This window comes from Lepus europaeus, chromosome 23 (genome assembly GCF_033115175.1).
Source record: "Lepus europaeus isolate LE1 chromosome 23, mLepTim1.pri, whole genome shotgun sequence".
In the NCBI taxonomy this organism is placed as follows: Eukaryota; Metazoa; Chordata; class Mammalia; order Lagomorpha; family Leporidae; genus Lepus; species Lepus europaeus.
Genome location: NC_084849.1, coordinates 374,097 through 394,163, shown reverse-complemented (window position 1 = coordinate 394,163; position 20,067 = coordinate 374,097). Strand labels below are relative to the sequence as shown.

At 51.3% G+C, this 20,067-nt stretch overlaps 1 protein-coding gene across 2 annotated transcripts in view; it reads right to left on the bottom strand.

The window, feature by feature from the left end:
- Nucleotides 1–336: 336 nt before the first annotated feature.
- The window catches only part of ANKLE2 (ankyrin repeat and LEM domain containing 2), a 33,574-nt gene continuing 13,843 nt past the window's right edge, over nt 337–20,067 (bottom strand). The window contains exons 6-13 of one of the 2 annotated variants that reach the window (XM_062182111.1): nt 15,359–15,481; nt 13,755–13,821; nt 11,012–11,184; nt 9,371–9,477; nt 8,243–8,433; nt 3,783–4,374; nt 2,489–2,620; nt 337–1,886 (exon numbers count right to left, since the gene is read on the bottom strand). In XM_062182111.1, the coding sequence (XP_062038095.1) occupies nt 1,670–1,886; nt 2,489–2,620; nt 3,783–4,374; nt 8,243–8,433; nt 9,371–9,477; nt 11,012–11,184; nt 13,755–13,821; nt 15,359–15,481 (1,602 nt within the window). In that variant the 3' untranslated portion in view covers nt 337–1,669. The remainder of the gene's footprint in view (nt 1,887–2,488; nt 2,621–3,782; nt 4,375–8,242; nt 8,434–9,370; nt 9,478–11,011; nt 11,185–13,754; nt 13,822–15,358; nt 15,482–20,067) is intronic. The other variant, XM_062182112.1, reaches the window with a different exon arrangement.

Here is a 20,067-nt window from a genome sequence, read left to right as displayed (position 1 = left end):
CACCCCATGGGAGACCAGGAGAAGCACCTGGCTCCTGCCATCGGAACAGCGCGGTGCGCCGGCCGTAGCGCGCCTACCGCGGCGGCCATTGGAGGGTGAACCAATGGCAAAAAGGAAGACCTTTCTCTCTGTCTCCCTCTACTGTCCACTCTGCCTGTCAAAAATAAATTAAAAAAAAAAAAAAAAAAAAAAAAAGGACGCCCCCCACACTCACTAGGGCCAGTACCACTGCACCAACAAATGGAGAAACAAAGAAGGCCTAACGCATCAGGAGCCCAAGTCTGCAAAATTAGGATAAAACACTACTTTAATTTCTTTCGATATGTACAATAGTATACAAGACAATATCCTAAGATTTTTTGACAAAACTGAATATCCACATTCTGATTTAAGAACAAGAATGCGTTCTTTAAAACGCAGTGTTTCTATTCTGTAAGATCTCATATGCTACACAAATGAAAACATCCTGTGTAACAAAGTTTTTATTTGAAAATCTAAGTGTCGGTTCCAGTATTCTTAGCCCATTGCTTATGTGAAAGAAATAAGCATTTTAACCCAACTTTCAATTCACAGGTTACACCAATAAAAAAGTTCTTAGTTATGCCTACTTACGACCATTTCATATTCTCAAAAAGCAAGTTCAGAAAAATTGAAAATGACTTAAAAAGGCACTCAAGTTCGCAAAAGCATTGTTACAGTTTTTCATTTTGGAGTAAACACAAAATAACACTTGCATATGATCTGCGCTTGTAACCCCCAGGCGGAAGTCAGCCCTGACAGCCTCTGGTGATGCTGTGTTGGCTTCCTGAGAGCGCGCCAAGGGTAAGGCCGCCTCTACCAACCCTCACCTGGAAGGCAAACCTGAACTGCACTGCTCTTTTATACAGGACAGCCCAGCTGAAACAGAGCTGGGAGACACGGCAGAAAACTGGCCGTACGCTAGTTCACGCTCGAGGCCTCAGGATAAATCTCAAAACCAGGGAACGATTTCAAAATGAATAACCACACCGGAAATTCAACAGCCTGAAAGCTCAAGAGCTAGTGGAAAATAGAGTCCTTGTAATTATTGCTGGTGAGTCTATGGGACTATCTTGCACAACACCCACTGGCTGGAAACCTTTTTCCAACAAAAAAAGCTACTTCCGTCTTCTTATCAGTAATTCCAGTGTTTTAATGACCTCACTTGTAAATATCCCTTACATATAAATGATGAGGGCCACCTGGCTGAGGGGTTGTCCCCTCATCAAGAGACCCCAGGAAGCCAAGGACCAGCGAGCTGAGTGAGGGCGGGTGTCACAGGGCTGTCCGAGCCAGCAGTTCCGCCAGCGTCCTCCTCCTCCAGAACAGTCGCTCAGGGTTTCTGGTTGCACACAGCTGTCTCCCAGGAGCAGCCTCCACACCCTTTTCTCTGCTACATTTCAAACCGAGGCACTGCTACCCAGAAAGTCTTTGTCTTTAATACGTTGACATTTTCCAGAAAATGTTTCATTAACTTCTTCCAAAATATCCAAAATTTAAATTTTACATAGAACATTCATGTTTTCTGAAATTCTACCCTCAAAGTGAGGATTAATAAATTACTTGGAATATTTTTGTGTGTGTGAAATTTTACCAATAAAACATATTACCCTTCTTCTTTGGAAATGAAGGAAATGAGAGCTGCCCAACCCTAAGGGGTGGTGGTGAGCTGGGCCCCCCGCGCCACCCTGCGGAGGTGGCTCCCGTGTACAGGGCTGTAGCGCCCCAGGCTGGGGGAGTGGGCGGCGTGGCCGGGCCTCACGGGGCTGCCCCCAGCAGGACGGCTTCTCCCAGGGCTGCAGCCGGGGCCATAACCAAGATCTGGCAGCTGAGCCTTGAGCTTTCCTTTCAGCGCAGGGCTTGGCCAGCTGTGGGAAGCAAGAAAGGTTGGTCAGCACAGGCACGTGCGGAGGCGGACCCGGCACTGAGCCCGGGGGGGGACCACTGCAGCTCGGGGAAGAATCTTCTGAACCTCCAACCTGGGCCTTGGAAGACGAACAGCTTGCCCAGGGGCATGTGGCACAGCAGTCAGGACGCTGGCTGGATCCCCTATCAGTGCCTGAGTGCCAGTCTCCGCTGTGAGTCCAGCTCCCAGCTAACGTGGACACTGGGAGGCAACAGGTGACGGCTTGGGCAGTTGGGTCCCTGCCCCCACGCAGGAGACCTGGATTGAGTTCCTGGTTGCTGGGCCTCTGGGGAGTGAATCTGCAGATGGGAGCTCTGTATCTCCTTCTCTCCTCAAATAAAAATGTAAAAAGCTGGTTTGGATTTCCCACACAATTCTGTGAGTCCTGTCCTGCTTTAACCCCATCTTGGGGACCTCTTCTGTGCAAGAGCCATGACCCCGTGGGGTACCAGGTGCCAACCTGGGGAGCTCTCAGGGAGCCTGATTAGTGGGACTACCAAGGAGTGAGACCTGGACCACTCTAGATGCTCGCTTCCAACAGACAGCGGGTTCTCCCTCCCATACCTCTGCCTATCGGAGGGCGAGTAGCCCAGGACAGCGCTCTTCCATCTGTGGACAGCGGGGTACCGCTGAGGGTCGACATCTGCACGTTCCAGAGCTGCCAAAACATCCCGGTCCAGCTTTGATGGCTCCTCTCTAGAATGCACACATTCAAGAAAACAGCATGTCTGATTAGAAACAAAGACTTCCAAATTATCACTGAACCTCTTCTTCATTTGTAAATTTATTTGAAAGGCTGAGAGATTCCATCTGGTGGCTTACTCCCCAAATGGCCAAAACAGCCAGGTCGGGACCAGGTTGAAGCCAGGAGCCAGAAGCTCCATCCTAGTCTCCTACATGGGCAGCAGGGGCCCAAATACTTGGGCCATCATCTGCTGCTTTCCCAGGCACATTAGCAGGATGCTGGATGAGAAGCACTACAGGGGCAGCCAGCGCTGTGGCACAGCAGGTAAAGCTGCCCCCTGCAGTGCTGGCATCCCATATAGGCGCTGGTTCAAGTCTCGGCTGGTCCACTTCCAATCCAGCTCTCTACTATGGCCTGGGAAAGCAGAATAAGATGGCCCAAGACCTTGGGCCCCTGTACCCACGTGGAAGACCCAGAAGAAGCTCCTGGCTCCTGGCTTCAGATCAGCCCAGCTCCAGCCATTGCAGCCATCTGGGGAGCGAACCAGCAGATGGAAGACCTCTTTCTCTCTCTCTGCCTCTCTGTAACTCTTCCTTTCAAATAAATTAAGTCCAAAAACAAAAAACAAAACAAAAAAAAAAAAAAAATAAAAAAGGAAGTACTGCCAGGACTTGAACCAGCACCCCAACATGGTATGCCAGCATCGCAAGCTGCGGCTTAACCCGCTCATCACAGCACTGGCCTCGTGAAATGCAAGGATCAATGACAGAGATCAAGCACAGATAACCCAGGCACCAACACCAGCTCGTGAGGACACTGGCGGTCTGCAAGGGTGGTGGGCAAGGACCCCTTAACAGGTGAGTGTGCAGGGCGTCAAGAAGGGCCGTCTCCACTAGGAAGGCAGCTTTCACATGCAGCTCTCAGGGCAACCAGTGCTATAAAGCAGGGACTTGCAGCACTGCGGATCGGGACTCGGTGAAGTTCCCAGGACACACCCAATCACTGTTCTGCAGCCAGGGACGTCAGTCATCCCGATCAGACCCCGGTATATCCGGAGGCTACAGGTGCTCACGAGGAGAGGGAGGACCTCAAGGGAACCCGATTTCAAACCAGGAAGACGAAAGGTTTAAAAGGAGCCCCACAGCGCCATACATGCGGGACATCAACTCCTACCCAAAGAGGAAGAGCCTGGTGGCAGGGGGGGACGTGGGCGTGTGCCTGCCCTGGGCCTCATGCCCGGGGCTGCTGGGCTCCAGGGACATTTCCCTCTCCGTCTCTGTCTGGTTCTTTCCAAGTCTGTCTGCAGCAGGTGGAGACGCTAGCAAGCCATCTTCTACTGCACCCATTCTCGAGGTCAGGATCTTCTTTTCTTCGGTTTTCATACATCGTTTTGGGGTCCTGGAAAGGCTACTTTCTAGATTTTGCAAACTCAGCTTGTCAAAGTCAACAGTCAAGTCAGAGACAGGCGAGAGAAGTGCGTCCTCTCTGCTGGCGGCCTCTGGTCTCCTGCCACCCGGGCTCAGGCTGGGACTGAAGAATCCATTTCTGCTGCTGGGGACAGCACTCAGGGCTGAGGCTTCGATCAAGGCCGCCTTGGGCTCCGAGGGAAGGGCGCCACGCACGGCGTCTCCCCAAGCACTGATGGTGAGCGGGCTGCTGTTTCGAGCTGTGTTTTGCCGGTTTTTGATTTCTTCCAGGCTCATCTCCTCATCCTCGTCCAGAAATGCCCCCACAGAGACGGAATTGCTGCCCTTTTGCCCCTTGCCTGCAAGGACAACAATGGAGAACTCAGGCGTGGACCGGCTGCTAGCACCCAAGCACCCACTTAGTCTTAATTCCAAACCTCAGACTACAGGATACAGAACTACCCGCGTCACTCCTGGGGAAAAGGCAAGTAGAACACCGCACACACAAATAACAGCTCTGGGCCAGGCACGCCCTGGTGACTGGGATGGGCCTGCTGCACCTCTCTATTCGACGAGCGAAACAGAAGTACCCCTTGGGAGCAGCACTGTCCTGACAGGGCACACACACCCTGCCTGGCGACAGAAGCCCAGGTGGCCGTAACGCCCTGGCACTGTGTATGTGTCCCTCAGGAAGTGAACCAACGTTAACATCAACGCATCAGACCTAACCTGCAGCTTGGCCTCTGGACCTCACTGTCAGCTCTCCATGACTGCTGACCTCAAGGAAGCCAGGGGCCACACACCTGTGAGCTCCACTTGGCAAAAGCAGGTTAAACGTCTTCAGGGTGATACTCCAGGGCTTCACTTTAGTCCACATTTCAGATTCACAGTGACTTTTTTTTTTTAAAGTGTTACTCTTAATTTAATGTACATGTGGATCATTTTTTATTTTTCCCACATCACCCCCAAGGAATCTATCTTGTGAAGTAGGTGACTTTTGGGCTAATGGTTCAATTTAGCCCGTTTTTGTTTTAAAGATTTTTATGTATTTATTTAAAAGTCAAGAGTTAAACAGAGAAAGAAAGAGAGGCAGAGAGAGAGAGAGAGAGAGAGAGATAGACAGAGATATTAAGAGAGGTCTTCCATCTACTGGCTCACGCCCCAGATGGCTGCAATGGCTGGAACTGGGCTGATTCGAAGCCAGGGGCCAGGAACCTCTTTTGGGTCTCCCACATGGGTGCAGAAGCCCAAGGACTTGGGCCATCTTCTACTGCTTTCCCAGGCCATAGCAGAGAGCTGGATCAGAAGTGGAGCAGCCGGGACACAAAGAGGAACAAATGGGATACTGGCACTGCAGGCAGCGGCTTTACCTGCTATGCCACAGCACAGGCCCCTCAATTTAGCCCGTAAAGAAAAGTTTTAAATGTGTTCTCTGTTCAAATTTCTATTCTGGGCACAATCCAAATCTGCATGTACTGGCAGGTTTTTGCTAGATCACTTTTAATTTTATTTCAGCAGGTCGTATTTGCTAGTTTTCTTTCTGAAATGAAGGTGATGTGTCAATGGGTGGCCACTGGACCACGGTTCAAATTCCTCTCCAGGAAGAATATGAGTTTAGCTCACAGTGGCGGCTCCCTTGGATGCAGCCTGCAGCTGTGCCCAGAAGGTGAGAGTCAGGCACCACCGCAGGGAGAAGGGCCTGGGAACCCAGTGCCACTCCCCTCCAACTCACTGTCTATTTTTATTTTGTTTTAGATTTTTTTTCTTCTGTTTATGGGTACCTTGTGTTTTCTTCCACATAAAGATATCTAGGAAATTTAAGTCGTTTTGGGTTTTTCTCCCATTAACTGTAGACTTTCTTCCTCATCATTTGTTGTTCACTGTATGCCTTTCTTCCTATCATTATTCTTTAAAAGCATGACTTTTTTTTTTTTTTTTTTTTTGACAGGCAGAGTGGACAGTGAGAGAGAGACAGAGAGAAAGGTCTTCCTTTTGCCGTTGGTTCACCCTCCAATGGCCGCCGCGGTTGGCGCGCTGCGGCTGGCGCACCGCGCTGATCCGAAGGCAGGAGCCAGGTGCTCCTCCTGGTCTCCTATGGGGTGCAGGGCCCAAGGACTTGGGCCATCCTCCTCTGCACTCCCTGGCCACAGCAGAGAGCTGGCCTGGAAGAGGGGCAACCGGGACAGGATCGGTGCCCTGACCGGGACTAGAACCTGGTGTGCCGGTGCCGCAAGGCGGAGGATTAGCCTAGTGAGCTGCGGCGCCGGCTTTTTTTTTTTTTTTGACAGGCAGAGTAGACAGTGAGAGAGACAGAAAGGTCTTCCTTTTCCGTTCGTTCACCCTCCAATGGCTGCTGCGGCCGGCACACTGCGGCCGGCGCATCGCGCTGATCCCAAGGCAGGAGCCTGGTGCTTCTCCTGGTCTCCCATGTGGGTGCAGGGCCCAAGGACTTGGGCCATCTTCCACTGCACTCCTGGGCCACAGCAGAGAGCTGGCCTGGAAGAGGGGCAACTGGGACAGAATCCGGCGCCCCGCCTGGGACTAGAACCCGGTATGCCGGCACCACAAGGCAGAGGATTAGCCTGTTGAGCCACGGCGCCGGCCCTTAAAAGCATGACTTTTAATCCTGCATAGGGGAACAATATATTTGACTACTCTTCACTGCAGAAGGGGTGAGCCATGTGTTCTCACTGTTCCAATGCTCTCCAGGGAGACTGTTCCCAGACACTGCACAACATGGCCATACACCCTACCCTGCCACTCTTACTTTTTTTTAATTTGACAGGTAGAGTTATAGACAGTGAGAGAGACAGAGAGAAAGGTCTTCTTTCCATTGGTTCAATCCCCTAATGGCCGCTACAGCCAGCGCTGTGCCGATCCGAAGCCAGGAGCCGGGTACTTCCTCCCAGTCTCCCAGGCGGGTGCAGGGACCCAAGCACTTGGACCATCCTCCACTACCTTCCCAGGCACAGCAGAGAGCTGGACAGGAAGAGGAGCAACCAGGACAAGTACTTGGCACCCCAACCGGGACTAGAACCCGGGGTGCTGGCGCCGCAGGCAGAGGATTAGCCAATTGAACCACAGCTGGCCAAGGACCCACCCTGGCACTCTTGCCCTCCTAGGGCTTCAGTGGTGCCTCACTGTGTGTTTAAAGACATGTCCTGGGGCTGGTGCTGTGGCATAGTGGGTAAAGCCCATGTGGTGCCAGTTCAAGTCCTGACTGCTCCACTTCCTATCCAGTTATGTCCTGGGAAAGCAGAAGATGGCCCATGTCCTTGGGTCCCTGCACCCACATGGGAGACATGGAAGAACCTCCTGGCTCCTGGCTTTGAATCAGCCCAGCTCCGGCCATTGCAGCCATCTGGGGAGTGAATCAGCGGAAGCAAGACCTCTCTCTCTCTCTCTCTCTCTCTCTCTGTGCCTTTCAAATGAATAAAATATTAAAGAAAAAAAAAAAAAGACATGTCCTTTGGGGCCAGTGCTGTGGTGTAGAGGGTAAACCGCTGCCTGTGATGCCAGCATCCATATGGGCACTGGTTTGTGTCCCAGCTGTTCCACTTCTGATCCAGCTCCCTGGTAATGCACCTGGGAAAGCAGCAGAGGATGGCCCAAGTGTTTGGGCCCCTGTACCCATGTGGGAGACCCAGATGAAGCTCCTGGCTTGTCTGGTCTGGCACTGGCCACTGTAGCCATCTGAGGGAGTGAACCAGCAGATGGAAGATTTCTCTGTCTCCCCCACCCAGCCTTTCTCTGTAACTCTTTCAAACAAATAAATCTGACATTTCACTTTTGGTATACTTTTGTCTTACAAATATAAACATAGGAACTTCCTATATTTTTAAAACACTGCGATATTTGCAAGTTGTGTTTAGTCAAATTAACTCTTCCACCATGATCCTTGTACCACTGCCCCTGAAGCACCTGGCCCTGAATCCGATGAAAACTCCCCAGAGCTCTGCAGCGGGCCTGCCTGGTCATGCATGCACATATGCAGTGCATGTGAGCATAAAGCGTACTTAGAAAAAAATGCCTAAAAAACATCAGGTCTAAAATGTTACAATCTCAGCCAGTGAGGCCGTTTGGCAACAGCACAGAAGGAAGCATGTGGGATTCGGGCAACACACCTTGAATGTGAGCCCAAGAAGTATCCCAGTGTCACATTAAAACTGTCATGTCAGCCCTGGAGAGGCCACCCCGCCGGCCTTGGCTGTAGTCGCACTTGCTCACCTGAGGCCAGGGCCCTGTCTCTGAGGCAGGCTTCTTTTCCACCTGTTTCTTGTTGAGCCTTTTTGCCCAATTGCTGCTGAGCAAGATATTCTTCTAGTCTTTGCAGGCCGTCCTGGGAAGACAGATCAACAAAACAGCCCAGAAATTCCCAGTATTCAACCCAGGGATACCCCAGCTCATGAGCTAGCTCCCTGTAAGAAACAAAACACAATTCACCAGTTGTGAAACCAGAAAAAACACTCAAAGGACTGCACAGAAAATGGCCACTTAATGCTACAAAAAAAAAAAAAAAAAAAAAAAAAAGTTGGCAATCTTAAGTTACAATTTTTGTTATTTTCATCAATACATACTTGTATAACTTCATTTTACCCTAAATTTGGCACTGACATAGTCATTCTGTATTTTTAACAACAGTGCTTCCCCTAGCAGGGTAGGGCCCAGGAGTCTCCACCTGCAGAGCTGCTTCAGTGACTGAGCCCCTCACAGCATGAGGCCTCAGCCCCAGTGCACCCTCACTCCAGTAAACCGAGAGCTAAAAGGTACACAGTAAGACTCCACCAACAGATACGCTTTCTGTTTTCACACAACAGCAGTGTGTCAAGTTGTCTGACACTGGCTTTGGCTAAGCGCAGAGACTCACAGCTCCTTTCCAGGTTCAACTCGTGGACCTGATGCAGCACGCGCTCTGAGAGAACCCTAAACACATCAGGAAGCACTCGCCAGCCCAGGATCTGTGGGCGTTCTCTGACCAGCAGTCTCCAGCCACCCCTGCCTCTTGTGTCTTAACAGAGCAGGGTGTTTCAGTGGTGGTCTTTCCCCCAGGAAACACTGCTTCCCTTGGTACCTTCCGTGAACAGTAAGATCCTTGGCAGTGCGCTGTAGAAACGCTTCACGGCCAGGGAGAGACGTGCTGAACTAGGATCCTGCAACACAAACTGCAGGGTAACCTTGCCAAGGAATTCGATCTCAAGGAAAAGGCTCTAAAATCTCCCAGTAAGTGCTTCCTGGGAACTATTATTTTGTTGGTAATAATGATCAGTATTCCCGTCTTCAACCAAATATAACCACACAGCAAACGCACAGTGCCACTGCACTGCTTGCAACTCCGAGCGATGGCCCTTTAAGTACCTGCCCACTCTTTCAATGCCTCTTTCTGGGTCAGATTTCCTGACGTTGTGAAAAAAGCCTGCTTTTTCTCGTGGTGGAGTCTTCCAGAGTTTGCGAAAATCTTCTGCCTATGAAGACAAAGTGTGATGAGACGCGCCACACAGTGTGCACCCCTCCAAGGTATCCTTTCCATCTCCCAACCACCCCTGGTTAACAGAACCCTGAGCCACGTGTCCACCTGCCTTGTAACCAAGAGCCCCGTGAGGGAGGGGTGTCTGCTCCTTACAGGAGGGGCTGTCCAGTGACCCAGGAGGCCACAAGCTTGAGGTGTGGGCTGTCCCTCCCACCACAGTACACAAAGAAACCAACACTGATCTTTTTAAGTCACTGTTGCTAGTTTTAGGCTTTGTGCAATTGATCTAACCCTAACTGATTAGAGGCGTTGTTACAGTGGCAAATAACTAATTATTTGGGAGGATTTTAGCAAGAGATTGCAAGCAAACCAGTGTATGAAATAGTTTGTCACAGAAAGAATTTCTCACTGAAAAGTTGGTATAAAAATGTACCTAAGCAGGGCTGGTGCTGTGCGTAGTGGATGAAGCTGCTGCCTGCAGTGCTGGCATCCCATACGGGCGCCAGTTAGAGTCCTGGCTGCTTCACTTCCGATCCAGTTCTCTGCTATGGCCTGGGAAAGCAGTAGATGGCCCAGGTCCTTGGGCCTCTGAACCCACGTGGGAGACCCAGAAGAAGCTCCAGTTCTGGCCATTGCGGCCACTTGGGGAGTGAATCAGTGGATGGAAGACCTCTCTCTCTCTGCCTCTCTGTAACTGTCTTTTAAATAAATAAATAAATCTTTAAAAAATAAAAATGTGCCTAAGTGTGGAGCCAGCGACCCATCATCAAGGGTTTCTGTGAGCATCAGGTTTTTTTGTTTGTTTGTTTTTTTTGACAGGCAGAGTGGACAGTGAGAGAGAGAGAGAAAGGTCTTCCTTTGCTGTTGGTTCACCCTCCAATGGCCGCTGCAGCCGGTGCATCGCGCTGATCCGAAGGCAGGAGCCAGGTGCTTCTCCTGGTCTCCCATGTGGGTGCAGGGCCCTGGCACTTGGGCCATCCTACACTGCCTTCCCGGGCCATTGCAGAGAGGTGGCCTGGAAGAGGGGCATCCAGGATAGAATCCGGTGCCCCAAATGGGACTAGAACCCAGTGTGCCGGCGCCGCAAGGCGGAGGATTAGCCTGGTAAGCCACAGCGCTGGCCAGCATCAGGGTTTTAAGTAGAAGCCCCAGGGCTGAGGCGTGGGTACAGGTGAAGCACCTCATGGAAAGGGAATTGAGCAGGAGTCGTGCACGTGGGGCAACGTGGCGCAGATGATGACTTCCACAATGGGGAGCCTCCCTTGATAGCAAGGAGCCCCACCGGGCTGAGCAGTGTGGGCTCTAGGCAACACACCCCGGGCTAACCAGACAGCAGCCTGGCCCCCAGGAACAAAGGTTTCTCTGGAAGGCATTCCAAAACCTCATCGCCAACTCACTGGTCACTGCTGAGGACGGCTGCCTGCAGGCTGCCTATGACTTGAGTCTCTAAGCACAAATCACCAGGCTGGACACAGCAGGAGTGTGGAGACAGCCAGGAACTGGCTTCAGAAGCTCCCCCAGCAGCTCACCTTGGATGGACTCATGGGCCCTGCAAAAGCTCTCAGTGTCAGCACAGGGTCCCGGGGGCCACCTCCTGAGTGACCAGTGTGGGAGACTTCAGGCGTCTGGTCTGAGGACCACAGCTCCCCGATGACGGGAGAGGACGTGTCTTCAGCTCTGAGCAATGGCACATAGTAGTGACCTGCAGGGAGATGGGTGTCAGCCACAGCTCAGGTCACATCCACGTGCCGGGTCGGCAGAGCGGCACGAGAAGGGTGGAAGCATTTCCTGCAGACTTTGCGAGTGGACAGCAAGGGGATAAAACACCACAGGCTCTGGAGACAAGGGTCACAGCCAAGGCTGTCTTGCGCCAGCACTCACTCAACTCAGTCAGCCTCCGCTACAACAGGGAAGGACACGCAAGGAAGAGGGTAGGGACTCCACAGACAGCAGCTTCCCGCAGCAGGTTAATCGCGGGAGAGGCCCAACCAGTGAGCGGGTCAGCAAGCAGTGGGAGCCGGGCACGCGTCTGAAAGGTGTACTCCCCATCCCTCTCTCCCAACCCCCTCATCTGGCCACCGCCCTGACCTAGCCTCATGGGGTGAGAAGTAACAGGCACTCTGGAAGGCATCCTTGGACCTGACCTCTGCCCGCACCAGCACCCGGCAGCCAGTCTTCCCCAGGAGCAGCAGCCTCAGCTCCGCCAGCCCCGTGAGCACAGGGATGCAGCCTGAGGCTCTGTGGTGCCCTGTGTGCCCAAGCTGTGGCATCCAGCAGATTAGGTGTGTCCAGTACATTTGCCAATTACGAGAGCTTTAATTTACAGCGGGTTTAAATGCTTCTGTGAGGCAGCAGGTGATGCTCAAGTACTTCAGTCCCTGCCTCCAAGGGAGAACAGGATGGAATTCCTGTCTTCTGGCTTCAGCCTGGTTCAGCCCTGGCTATTGTGGGCAGCTGGGGAGTGAATTAGCATATGGAAGATTCTCTCTCTCTCTCTCTCTCCTTCTGTCACTGTGTCTTTCAAATAAATAAAATCTTTTTTTAAATTATTATTTATTTGACATGTAGAGTTATAGACAGTGACAGAGAGAGAGAGAGAGAGAGAGAGAGAGGTCTTCCTTCCATTGGTTCACTCCCCAAATGGCCACTACAGCCAGCACTGTGCCGATCTGAAGCCAAGAGCCAGGCACTTCTTCCTGGTCTCCCATGCAGGTGCAGGGGCCCAAGCACCTGGGCCATCCTCTACTGCCCTCCCAGGCCACAGCAGAGAGCTGAACTGGAAGAGGAGCAACCGGGACTAGAACCCAGCGCCCATATGGGCACAAGTAAGCCACGGCACCGGCCCCTCAAATAAATAAAATTTTTTAAAAAATTTCTTCATGTCTTAAGAAAATGGAGGTGATCCCCTCTCAGTGATTTCATATTGTCTGTCTTCCCTCTGTACACAAGCACACATCTCTTGCTCAGCGTGAGGACAGCAGCCGGCATGTGGCCAGGCCTGCAGCACGCTGTCTCGTGTGTGACCCTGCAAGGCGACAGAGGCACCGCATGACTGTCCCAGCTGACTCATGCCTGGGCCCAACAAGGGACTCTGGGAAAGAAGCAGGGAAGACGTGCAGGAGCTCGGAAGGGGTGGACAGCAAACCTAGAGGCCGGGGTACTGAGTGCTGCTTTCCCCTCAGAAACAGCTGGATGGACAGATCTGTGTCTCACTGTCACAAACAGGAAAGCCCTCAGAACTGCCACCTAATTACTGTCACAAGATAACACTTCATGTCACCATTTCAAAGCATCTCTGACAGCCTGGTTGGAGCCTCCACGCTGGTCCGGTCGCTCAGGTGCCCAGGAACACAGCTATCATTTCTGGGCCTCCAGGACCAAGGCCCAGATGGCCCAGAGGACGACACCTCTGCCCTCACCACACTGGGGCGCTCTCCTTCGTGTGCACTGCTGTCCACTCAGGAAGTACAACCAGCAAGAATCCAGGATGGGAGGGGAGCCGAGGACTAGTGGGGGCTCCAGGAGCTTCACACAGGGGAAGGTCAGGCTGGGAGGGTGCAGACACCAGGGGACAAGGGGCGGCCTTGGCGGTGTACCACAGAGGAAAGTCAAGGAGCTTCACATGTCTACTAGTTCACTCTGAGCACAGCACAGACTTCCAGCAAAATCTCACAGAAAACAGCACAGAGGAAGATGGTGGGGAAGAGCCCAGTTGAAACCAGCCACCTCCACAGGCCTGGAGAGCCCCACTTGCTGGCGACAGAGCTGAGGGAGGCGCCATCCTCACATCTGCCACCAACGAAGGGGTCGCGGGGAGCCATCCCCCTTCCTGGAAACAAACAAAAGTGAAGCTAACCAACCCCAGACAAGGAGATCCAGGCTGTGCCTGTCCTGCACTCTGTGCCAACCTGCAGGCTCTGCCTGAAGAGCAGGGATGGCCACCAAGACCTCCGCGTCCAAGGGAGCCCTGGAAACCCCTCCATCCCCAAGACGTGGATATTATGGGCTGGTGTGGCCATGAGCAGTGGTCAAATGACAGAACCTCACAGTTCTCTCAAAAATGGCTACCAGCACAAACACAAGAATTCAAAGAAGGGGGAAGCTGCTGGAGTCAGGAAAGAAAAGAGGCCCAGAGGAGGCTTTGGAGGGGAGCTGAGTTCTCACTGGGCTTCAGAGAGCGGACGAACCTTTGCTGTGCCCTGCAGACCAGCAGGAGAGGCGTGGGCCCCCACAACCACACCTCACGGTCCAGGCACTCATGCCCTCACTCACCCTGTAAATATTCCCTGATCCGCTCCTTCAGTTCCACAGGTTTATTTTTGCTTCTTTCACAAATCACCTATTTAAAGAAAACAGAGTAAGTGAATAGTCTTAAATCTTATTTTGGGATAATTCCTATTATTAAAACGATTTTTAAAAAGCAAACTTTAAAGGCAGCAATATAGGATAGTAATTTAATGTTAAATTCATAAGCTCAACCCAAAAGAGTATGTGCTGATAGGAGAGTTCCCACCTCAGATGCCCCGCTGAGAGCATAAGGAGACAGGCATGAGAACAAACTGGGCTCTGGGGCAGCTCTACCTTGCTTCCTTCATGCTGCCCCACATCTTCTTACTTGTACAAGCAAAGGAAACCCAGAAGTGTGCCACCAAGTGTGGGCAGAGTACATGGCACGCCCAGGAGCCTGGTCTCCACATCCATGTAGCTGGGGCTAAGTAGAGCCTCTATCCAACATGGAACCCACAACTGTAACATGCTTGCGACTACAGAACAGGAATCAACGTCACGAATCTGGATAACTACAGGAATATTTTTGTTAGAAACAACAGAAAACCTCTCTAATGGTCAAATAAGAGGAAAGAAAGTGACCAGAAAACTACTGTGCCTCTGTCATCTTGAGAGCTCGCAAGGCTCTAACCAGGCTGTCTCCTGCCTCATGGGCATGTATAGGGAATTTCAGAGTTCACTGGAAAAAAAAAAAAAAAAAAAAAAAAACAGAAGTAAAAGATCTATTTATTTTGGTGCAAAAAATCTTGAAATCCAGGCATAGCTGTTTATGCCAAAAACACTGTGGGCTAGACCAAGCTGAAGCCAGGAACTCCATCTGGGTCTCCCACATGGGTGGCAGGAACCCAAGTACGTGGACCATCATCCACTGCTCCCAGGTGCACCAGCAGGAAGCTGGATTGCAAGCAGAGCAGCCAGGACTCAAAGCAGTCACTGTGATATGAGACACAGACATTCCAAGCGGCAGCTTAACCTGCTGTACCTCAATGCCCTACCCTAGTTTTCTCATGATACACATTTTCCATGAGCTTTCTAGAGACCTCTCACATAGGTCAGGTGAAAATACACGTGAGGGGCTTAGCTTACACCTGGTGCATACTGGGCTGAACACACATCAGCTGTTTCCAGCATCATCACAGCATTATCACAACCGTCATCACCCACCACCACCATCATCCCCATCATTATCACCACCATCACCATCACCATCACCACCATTATCTCTTCTCTGTGACCCTGCCCAATGGATGTGTTCAGACAGGGTATCTGATAAAAGACCGGGCTGTTCAGAACTGACCACCCATGCCCAGAAAATAAAATCCACAGGCTGGGTCGGCTCACTGACCCCTGGCTCTGATACCTTGCCTCCTCAGGGTTCTTGGATATGACCACCAAGGCAAACATGACTCCTCTCGCCAAGTACTAACCAGGCCTGAGCTAAGCCAAGGTCAGACAACATCAGGTATGTTCAAGGGGGCGTGGCTGTAAACAACCATGACTCCTACAGTGTTACCTGTGACTTCAACAGAGCTGTGATTTGTCTGTGTTCATTTCTAACACAAAACAACTGCATTTTAGTAATTACTTACATCTTCAGGTGTCTTATCATATTTATTTCTTGGGTTTTTCACAATCAAAGGGTGTGAAGAAAGCACATTGACCACATCAGCATTTCCAAATTTACAAGCAAAATGCAATGGCGTGTCATAGCCCTGAAAAAGGTACAGAGGAACCATAGTAAGAGCATGAGGGGGGGCCGGCGCCATGGCGCAGTGGGTTAACTCCTTAGCCTGAAGTGCCGGTATTCCATATGGGTGCCGGTTTGAGACCCAGCTGCTCCACTTCCAATCCAGCTCTCTGCTATGGCCTGGGAAAGCAGCAGAACATGGCCCAAGTCCTTGGCCTCTGCTCCTGTGTGGGAGATCCAGAAGAAGCTCCTGGCTCCTGGCTTTGGATTGGCGCGGCTCCAGCCGTTGTGGCCAATTGGGGAGTGAACCATTGGATGGAAGACTCTCTCTCTCTCTCTCTGCCCAACTCTTTCAAATAAATAAATAAAAATAAATAAATCTTTTTTAAAAAAAAAAAGAACATGAGGCTCACTACTACTGTAACTGGTGAGTAGCTGGAACGCTAGCACAGACTCACTGTATGCCAGGACTTGAGTTCAGCACACTGAATGTCAGAATAACATCAACGTTTATTTGGTGCCTGGTACCATGAGCTTACAATCAAAGATGCTCAATAGCCAGTTCCTTAAATAATTCAAGTCCCAGTACAACATCATGTAACCAATAACCAAAAGGTGAAATAAAGAGAGGCAATGTCCATAATAAACAAAGCCCATGAATCTGGCTGTGCTTAATGAGAACTCTCCTAGTAAACCAAACGCCTCAGTCCTGACTTCAGCCATCACTCCACATGGCTACCTGGTGCTTCCTGGTATCCCAAGGGCCCCTCCCAGCTGCTCCTTCCTTCGTTCTCAGCAGTCTCAGAGCCACCTTCAACAGCTGCATACTGAGCAGGGCCTTATGCACATAGCACTCCCAAGCCCGAGACCTGGGGAGCCAACTGCTCCCAGGGCCCTTGGCCTGCAGGTCCTACAGGCTGCTCAAGCAGCACAGGCCAAACAGAATTCATTCCCATCTACCAGAGCCCAATCTGTATCTGTGCAGTCAGCCTGTCACTGCCAATTCCGCGCCTGTCACCGGGCCTTGGCTGCCGGCCCCTTGGCTTCTCAAGACCTGCTGGCCTTGCTGCCTTCCAATCCTCCACCTCCACCCACAGCCCGAGGTGAGCGATGGGTGCCAGCGCGTCACCACCCACTGCGGCATCTCACTGGACTCCTCTAACTCTGAGGAGGCCTGGGTGTTTGCAGCCCACACCACCATGCTCTGTACCTTGTCCTTCTGTCTGGGGCCTGGTGGGGTTTCTCAGTCAAGGGCTACGTGGTGATGCAGGGTACCTGGTCTCCACCACAACTACCCAGCTCTGCCTCTGAAGCAGAAAAGCAGCCATGGACAGTTCCAAACAGCTTCATGTGCCAAGCAGGGGGCAGCTGACGTGGTGCCAGAGCTGCAGACCAGCCGGTGCGCCATGGATGACTGCTGTGCATTCCCCAAGCCACCAGGCCACTCCTGATTCCTGCCTCCCTTGGACAGCAAGGCTCCGGGCCTCAGACCCCTGCTGTACACTAGACTTATACTCTGCGTTCCAAGAACCCTCAACAGAACTGACCGCTCCGAAGTCACTTTCCCCTACCCCACAATGACTAATTCTAGCCAGCCCTGCACTCTGCAAGCTTGGTCACCCAATTTCTCCCCTCGTTCCAGCCAAGTAACGTTAGCTCTGGGCTCTGGTCACACTTGAGGGAGACTTTCCTGCCAGTCCCACAACTCAGCGACCTCGTATTCTTTAGTGAGGCTGTTTGGCCACAAACTTCCGTTGTTTCTAAACAGTTGAGGTATTTTAATTAATTAAAGATTTTAATGATTCCTACTCTTAGTGACTAAGAAAAGAGAAGGTGACCTATGACATCAAAAAAATTTTTAAAATATTTATTTTATTCTTTTGAAAGACAAACTTATGGAGAGAGAGAAAGGCAGACAGAGAGGTCTTCCATCCACAGGTTCACTCCCCAGATAGCCGCAACGGCCGGAGCTGTGCTGATCCGAAGCCAGGAGCTTCCTTTGGGTCTCCCACGTAGGTGCAGAGGCCCAAGGACTTGGGTCATCTTCTACTGCGATCCCAGGCTACAGCAGAGAGCTGGACCAGAAGTGGGACAGCTGGGACTAGAACCAGCGCCCATACGGGATGCGGCGCTTCAGGCCAGGGTGTTAACCGGCTGTGCTATAGCGCTGGCCCCCTATGACATCAAATTTTAATAATTTACTAAGGTTTTATTTCTGGATACATGCATTCTTGTACTTTCTGCAGAGCACACAGCTCCTTTTCCTACCTATAGAGCCATGCGTGCTGATCGTAGTGATCAAATCTTGTATCTTTTTTTTTTTTTTTAAAGATTTATTTATGTATTTGAAAGTCAGAGTTACAGAGAGAGAGAGAGAGAGAGAGGCTGGTTCACTCCCCAATTGGCCGCAACGGCCGGAGCTGTGCTGATTCGAAGCCAGGAGCCAGGAGCTTCCTCCGGGTCTCCCACACGGGTGCAGGGGCCCAAGGACTTGGGTCACCCTCTACTGTTTTCCCAGGCCATAGCAGAGAGCTGAATCAGAACTGGAGAGGCCAGGACTTGAACTGGTGCCCATATGGGATGCCAGCACTGCAGGCAGCAGCTTCACCTACTATGTATGTCTTTACGTACGCAGTTTGATAACATTTATACCTTCTTCCCCATTTCACCCTCACTCTTGTGCTTGTGAAATGCGGCTGTCCCTGTTTTCAGGACCCCAACTCGACCCCAACGTCCACACATACCAAGTCCCGTGTTTGTGTATAGCCTAGGAGCAGCCTGGTTATTCCTTCAGGTTAATGTACTTGAAAGGCACAATTATGCACGTGCGCGCACACACACACAGATGGAGGGACAGATTTTCTTCTTCTTTTTTTTTTTTTTAATTTGACAGGCAGAGCTAGATAGTGAGAGAGAGAGAGAAAGGTCTTTCTCCGTTTGTTCACCCCCAAAATAGTTGCTATGGCCGGCGCGCCGCGCCAATCTGAAGCCAGGAGCCAGCTGCTTCTTCTTGGTCTCCCATGCAGGTGCAGGGGCCCAAGCACTTGGGCCATCCTCCACTGCCCTCCCAGGCCACAGCAGAGAGCTGGACTGGAAGAGGGGCAACCAGGGCTAGAACCTGGCACCCATATGGGATGCCGGCACCACAGGCGGAGTATTAACCAAGTGAGCCACAGCGCCGGCCCCGGATTTTCTTTTTAAAGATTTATTTATTGGGGCCGGCACTGTAGCATAGCAGGTTAAGCTGCTGCCTCCAGTGCTGGTATCCTATATGGGCACTGGTTCTAGTACTGGCTGCTTCATTTCTGATCCAGCTCTCTGCTATGGCCTGAGAAAGCAGCAGAAGATGGCCCAAGTCCTGGGCCCCTGCACTTGCATGGAAAACCTGGAAGAAACTCTTGGCTCCTGCCTTCAGATCAGCCCATCTCTACCCGTTGTGGCCATTTGAAGAGTGAGCCAGTGGATGGAAGACCTCTCTCTCTCTGCCTCTAACTCTGCCTTTCAAATAAATAATAAAATTTTTAAAAAAGATTTATTGATTTTTTTGTACAATTGATTTATTGTACAATGAGAGACAAAGGCAGAGAGAAGAGAGAGAGAGAGAGAGAGAGAGAGAGAGAGATCTCCTATTCACCGGTTTACCCCGCAATGGCTGGGGCTGATCAGGAGTGTAGAACCCTACCCAGGCCCCTCACATGGATGGCAGGGGCCCAAGCATCTGGGCCATCTACCGCTGCTTTCCCGGAGCGTAAACAGAGAGCTGTACGGGAAGCAGAGCAGCTGGCACTTCAATTGGCATTATGATGTGAGATGATGGCATCCCAAAAGCTTAGCCTGCTATTTCACAACACCAGCCTTGAGAAAGATCTTTTATCCACTGGTTTACTCCTCAAATGTCCCCAATAGTCAAGGTTGGGCCAGACCAAAGGCAGGAGCCAGAACTCTACCCTGGTCTCACATGGGTGGCAGGGACCCAAGTACTTGGGACATCACTGCTGACTCCCAGGATGCATTAGCAGGGAGCTGGGTCAGAAGCAGACACAGAACTCTTCCAGGCACTCCAGATGAATGTCCTGTGCTACAATGCTTATCCCCTCTGTTACCCTGAATCTCTACAGATCACCAAGAATAGCTAATACAGTCTATGTACTACATAGGCAGTTGCTCTGCTGTGTTGTTTAGGGAAAACAGAAGAAAAAAAATCTTCAAGTGTGTCTTTTTCTGTATGCTAATGAGCTGACTGATGGCCTGCAGCCCCTGGGTAGCATCAGGATGGGTTCTGGGCTGGTCACAGTAAGACCAGAGGGCTGGGACTTTCAGTGCCACCTCCCTGTATCCAGGGAGGGGAGAGCAGGGACTGCCAGTTGGGTCCATCACCTATGGCCATATCTGGTTGGCCATGCCTGTACAATGAGAGTTTCTGATGTGCTCAACATGAGGAGGTCCTGGAGATGGCCCTGGAGAGCCCAGGGAAGCTCCGTGCCCCTTGCTACATGCCTTCCCTGTGCGCCTCCACCACTGGATTGTTCATCTGTATCCTCTGAATATCTGAGGTGTTTTTTTTTCCCTAAGATTTATTTAATTATTTATTTATTTGAAAGGTAGAGAAAC